Below are 6,556 nucleotides of genomic sequence, written 5' to 3' on the forward strand. Positions count from 1 at the left end.
GACGATTCATTATAATAAACAATAAGAATTTATTCTATTTATTTACAATTTATTTCAATTCATTATAATTTATTAGACAGATATCAAAATTTATCAACTCGAATAATCTTCCTTACATTATCCGTTTGCTCGATAAATATCGGCGCTAAGGAGCACGTCGCTTCACTAAAATTAAAAAATATAAGATTCCAGGAAGTATTGTCAATGGTTGTAAGTGAATAATTACGGAACTCCGGAGGCATGCATATTGTTCACGTACACGTGACATGACCGAATAACAATACGCAAGACCAGCCTGCTGTGTAGACGTTTCCTTTGTGTTACATTTAAAAATTATATTGTAGATATACACGCACACATGTAATAGAATTTGTATAAATAGTCTAGTTTTTATGAATAATTTCAAATTCAAATTCATTTATTTTCAGACCAATTAGTCCTTATTTGTTAGTAACAATCTTACAAGCTAAGTTAGTAGAAACAAGAAGAGCAATTACAATTACATTTTTATTATAAATACATTATTATAAGTTCACGTGCAACTCGGTGAACCTACGCAAAACTGCAGAGTCCATTCTTCCTGATATCATCTTTAGGATACCATTGGTGCTCCCACGCAATCGCAAACATCTGTGACGCACTTTTTTTGCGCATGATTGCGTAAAACTCACCAACACATGCATCCGCAAATATGCCAGAGGCGCTGCAAAAGCGAGGAAGCCTCAACAGAACCCAAAAGATGTTATTGTACGTTACACGTAAGGCGTTATACGCTCGCTGTGTGAAATTGGTCCACAGCGCACCTGTATAAAAATTCTGGCAGTAAGCTCTGAAGAGTTATTTTTACATTTACAGAGCACATTGGAAACCTCTGTGCCAACATGTTACCGCGTACCGACAACGCCCTGCGCTCCCTCTGAACATCATAATCATCTCCAAGATTTTCACTAATAATGTGTCCTAGGTACTTAAACCGAGCGACACGAGTCAAGGGTACACCATTTAGAAGAAGCGGTGGAATATTATTTAGGTCTTTATCCGCTCACGCGATGCGCTCATCCTACCGCAAAATGGCGGCTATTTGGTTTCGCAAATTAGAGAAGGATTCAGTTTAAATACAAGTTTTTAAAAATAAAAAATATTATTCTGCATTGCTAAATAAATACCCTCCGTACTACAACAAAAACATCTCAAATAAAATGCAGTAATACACCGCAAATCCTGCACTTAAAAAGCACTAATGAAATTTTTGGTGTACTTGGGTAAATATGATAATATTCCGTTTGAGTGGTTCTAACGTTTACCATGAAATTACTCCTTAAAGTATAGTTTATAAACATTTATATTCAGGGTAAACTTAAAAAACGCTTACTTACGGCATCTTTTCAATAAATAAACACCGAAATCACCAGCCCAAACAATAACACACACGATTGTCGTGACGTATTTTTGAAGTTGTTTATTTTTTTAAATGACAGATCCAGGCATTAAAAACTTCATGGTTTGCTAGAGTAGTTACCGAAATAGCAATTAATATTAGTTCTTTTACCTGTTATAACTTCGATATCCGATAAATCGGTATAAAATCATCACCGGCACTCTAGGTGTGGTATGCGTCTACGGCTGCATGTATCGCGTGAGCGGTTATATTTAAAAACAAGAAACTCACTCTTCTTTTCATTGTACCTTATCCATGGCTCACGGCATAACTTTCACACACATTCAGTATCCTTCTCACACCACTGATCGATGGGCTCAGCAGCACCATGTCGTCAGCATAACTGACATTATTAATACTAACATTGTCTATTCGACAGTCAATATTTGTGCTCCTATCTCACCGATCAGCTGATTCACATATATGTTGAAAAGTCTAGAAGAACTCAGTCCACCCTGACTCACACCACATTTAAGCGTGTATTCGCTAGAAAAGGAATTCGCCCATTTAACAACATTTTTCTGACCGTTATTATACCAATGTGACAGCAAGCCTACAACCTCAAGAGAGACGGCAATGTTTATTAATTTAGGCCAGAGTATGTTATATGACACCAAATCAAATGCTCTTGATAAGTCTAAGAAGCACGTGTACATATATAGGTGTCTTCCTCTTTAAGCCTACAGTGTATTTTAATGCCAGTATAGCACTTTCTGTTGACATACCGTCCCGAAAACCAAACTGAGCGTTTTCCAAGTTTATATAGCTGCTAAGGTGATTAGCAACTATCTTATCTAAGACTTTTGCTATCACAGTTGCTAAGGAAATAGGTCTGTAGTTGCCTTTATCTGCAATATCACGTGTACGGTTTTTAACCAGAGGTATTACAACAGTTTTCATTAGGTCCGGAGGTAAGTATGTGTGTCTCAGACAGCAAGTGAATAACATAGACAAAAGTCTATATACACACATCAAAAAAAGTTTGCGATCACTTCGAAAAACTGAAATCTTTTTTGTTACTGTAGATTATATTATGATTTTTTCTTCTTTTTAGATTCTTTATTTAAAAATAAATTAGAACATAAAACAATGACCCCGTTCAATTGTTTTTTCATATAAAAAGGCTTTCAGTCCTAGCTTACGCTCATTCAGAAATCTGATTTAGTCAATTATAAGCGATTCAAGATATTTTTCGCGGAAAGTTGTGATTGAAAAAATGCCAAGAGGATTATCAGAGGTTTTACGAGCTAGAATAGTAACTTTGAGGGAAGAAGGATACACCACGAGAGTAATAGCACGCAGACTTGCTATATCCCAATCCTGTGTCGTGGCTACGTTGCAGAGGTATCACGGAATGGGGAATTTAGCTGACCGACCCCGCAGTGGTCGCCCAACTGTTTTGACAGCTGCCCAAAAGCTCTATATTAGATTGCTGGCAGCCCGTGATCCAACAATCAACGCCACTAAAATAAAAGCAGAAGTCAGGGCCGCCTCTGGGCTTGAAGTTAGCACGCAGACCGTTCGCAATTGCTTGCACCAGGCTGGATTACGAGCACGGAGGTCTTGGCGAGCTCCGCTCAATTCCCGGCAACGTCAACAACGAAGATTGCAGTGGGCTAGACTTCGGCAAAATGAAGAAGGTGAGGACGAAAACATTTGGCAAAACTGTCTCTTCGTTGACGAATCCCGAATCAGCACTCATCCAGATAACCGACGTGTCCGTGTCTGGAGAAGACCAGGCGACCGTGAAAGACAAAGAACTGCCACTGGAACAGTTCAGCAAGGCGGAAAATCGGTGTCCTTTTGGGGTGGCATTATGATTGGAGCTAGAACGCCTTTGATCCCGTATCGGGGCTTCATGACAGCAGACATGTACAAAGCAGTTGCTATTGATGATATCGTTAGACCATTCCGAGTAAACCATGGGCACCAATTTGTACTGGTCGATGATAATGCGCCCGCACATCGAGCTCAACGAGTCAATGCTGCTCTTCAAGAATACGATATCACACGATTAGACTGGCCTGCCGGCTCGCCCTACTTAAACCCAATAGAGCACGCGTGGGATGCTCTTAAACGAGCAGTATGGAACCGTGAGCCACGTCCCCAGACAGTTCCAGAGCTCAGGGAAGCCGCTATTGAAGAATGGGATAGGTTACCCCAGGAAATGCTGGATAACTTGATCCTCAGCATGCCCAGGAGGATCTTCGCATGTATTCGAGCCAGGGGAGGAGTTATTTTATATTGAATTCACACCTTTTAATAATAAATTGTTGTTTAAGTTTAATTAAACAGTCTTTTTCTTTCTATGAAATTTCTATCACTATTACATTATGATTAATGGCTCAATTTTTTAAAATAAATAATAAAAAATAGTTTTATATTTTAATTTCAAACAGGGTATTCCTATTTAAAGAAAGCATACAACATAGATTTTTTCTTGATAAAGTTAAATTTAAAGAATTATAGGAGCTTATGCTATTGATCGCAAACTTTTTTTGATGTGTGTATATGTGGGCCTGCATGCTGTAAGTGCTCAATGTTGAGACCATCATGCCCTGGAGACTTACCTCGTTTCATATTTTTAATTGCAAGTAAAACATTCTTACTAGATGTACATATAGGTTGCTTGGCGTGACAAGTCCACAGGAATCAAGTGGAGATTCGACCTTGAAATGGTCCTTAAAAAGTAAAGATCTCTTTGAATCCAGACATCAACGCTGTCTCATTGACGACGACGGAACTCTCCTGACTACAGCATCCTCTCACTGCGGCCGAGACACCCTTAGCCGTCAGCTTATCTGATCAGTCTCGTGAGTCTGTGAGACTGGCAGTGAGAAAATCCTCTCCTTGCACCCCTTATCCTTCCCACCTTCCGTCTGTTACCTTAGGTCGCATGGTAACAGGTTTCCTCTACCTATCTATATACGTATATATAGTAGTGTATGGTTAGGGCTAGGCTGTTAGGTAGGAACGTAGGGTTGTTTGTGATAAGTTACAGCTTTCCCTTACCATTTCATGTATATCCAGCTACCTTTAATTACACATACAGGACGATACTCAACAGTAAAACTCGTATCACAAATACTACACAAAGACAGAGATAAAGTTAGTTGGCTCTACACATATGTTAAAAGGTAAGCGACATGCCTGTCCATAACAGTTGCAATGCCACTCAGAGCTTTAAATCTCAAAGATTTTAGGGGTACTGCCACTGCGCCCGTCCCCCGGAAACATAAGTTAACAAGTCCCATGTGCCTGTAATTTCACCAGCAACCTTACCAAACCGGAAAGCAGTAATGCTCACATTGCTGCTTGGCGGCAGAAACAGGTAAGGTGGCAGTATTTCCCTGGACGAATCTTTCACGTGGAGTTTTACTGTTACTACTACAACATGTAAACTGTTGTTAGCTGTAATATGTATTTTATTTAATAAATGTTTCGTCGTCTTTACAACTTTTTTCAGTTTATCCTCGATGGCGTACGGACGAATTACAAACACCGAAAATTAACGAGACGCAGAGCAATGAATGCATATACAAAATTTCCATAGACGCACCTGCCTTTATCAGGGCCGACGTTTATAGAACTCTTGTGAGTTATTTGCCCCCTTTATACAGTCATTCTATCGCGCGTGATCGGGAGCGTACAGGATTGTGCGCGAGAAAGCCTGCACGCGCAATTGTGCGCGATTACCTGTTTGAAATTTTTTAAGGTAACGTCTTTCGCGCGCGATTGCTCGTGTTTGTTTTTGTTACAACGGAAAGAGCGTACGTGTAAAGGCTAATAACGCAGGGTATACCGCGTGAAATACAGGACTATGACTGCGTACATTATTATATTAGATATGTAATAGATAGTTACGTGCGTTATTGAGAGCTCTGTAAGTCTTTCGCGTATAATTAACCCGCAAGCTGCAAGTGAAGAATAATTTTAAATCATTCATGAAACAATGACAGTATGGAGATTTGTTAATCATTGATGGCTTAATTCCAGGAAAGCATGGGAGTCAAATTGGAGAACGAAACATTAGCCAATTTGCCAGAATATTATAGAATAGCCGACGATATCTTACGAGAGGAGATAGCAGCACACGACAAGGAGTCTATTATTGGACTTAGCGCCGGCAAGATTTGTTACGTACTGAAAATAAATGCATGAATAGTACTTTATTGCAGAGGCCGGGAAATAAGGGAATGCTGGTAGAGTACTAGCCACAAGGCCGAGCGTCTGCGTGGCCTTGTATTAGTATAAGTCAAGCAAGCAATTTAGCAGCCGTAGAGCTCCTTGTGAAAGAGTACGGCCAGGGAAGTACTGCCACCTTAGCTATTTCTGTCACCAAGCAGTAATGTCAGCATTACTGTGTTTCGGTTTAGAAGGGTAAGGGTACTGGTGGAATTACAGGTACATGGGACTTGTCAACTTATGTCTCAGGGTGACGGGCGCAGTGGCAGTGACCCTCAGAGTTTTGTAATTTAAAGCTCTGAGTGGCACTGCAACTGTTATGGACAGGCGTGTCGCTTACAATCAAGCGCACGACTTATTCATCCCGTCACTTGATATTGTTTAAAAAATTCCCCGTTCCCGCCGAGGCTTATACAGCGTTTTTCTCAAACAATAGTCTAATGTTGAATTTCACATATTTTGAGTTACAAGACTCTTATAATGCTAATAGCGATGTGTGAAATTTATAACTCTCTTATTAAGCTCTCTTTCCTTGAAACTTCGCTCTTGAAAAGTCGTCATTTTGCAGATGCGGCATGCCAAGAGTTCGAAATTAGTAATAATAATAATAATACTTATATGCTTTTGTAAGAAAACAATAAAAATTTATTAACCTCTTGATTGTCTGTACTATCTCAAATAGCTTTGGTCGATTCTGCATAGCAGTGAAAATATTAAATCACTTTGGAAAAAAAACTTAGGCCAAAAAAGTATATAGTAAAATTGAGGATTACTATAGGGTATGAAAACACTATTCCTAAAAATTTTCACGATAGAAAAAAAAACACAAACTTACCTCGAAATTTTACAAGAAAACGAAAAAGAAAGAAACTATTCAATAGGTAGGTACGACTAAAAAGTCGTTGAAAGACCAAGTACAAAGACACGACGCAA

At 39.3% G+C, this 6,556-nt stretch overlaps 1 protein-coding gene across 1 annotated transcript in view; it reads left to right on the forward strand.

Annotated features, from left to right (window-relative positions):
* The first annotated feature begins 5,440 nt into the window (after positions 1-5,440).
* LOC113240581 (prostatic acid phosphatase-like) overlaps positions 5,441-6,556 on the forward strand; it is a 55,254-nt gene continuing 54,138 nt past the window's right edge. The window contains exon 1 of the mRNA XM_026477916.1: positions 5,441-5,578. Within this exon, the coding sequence (XP_026333701.1) occupies positions 5,441-5,578 (138 nt within the window). The remainder of the gene's footprint in view (positions 5,579-6,556) is intronic.

This window comes from Hyposmocoma kahamanoa, unplaced genomic scaffold (genome assembly GCF_003589595.1).
Source record: "Hyposmocoma kahamanoa isolate Upper Pololo Valley unplaced genomic scaffold, ASM358959v1 157, whole genome shotgun sequence".
Classification (NCBI taxonomy): domain Eukaryota; kingdom Metazoa; phylum Arthropoda; class Insecta; order Lepidoptera; family Cosmopterigidae; genus Hyposmocoma; species Hyposmocoma kahamanoa.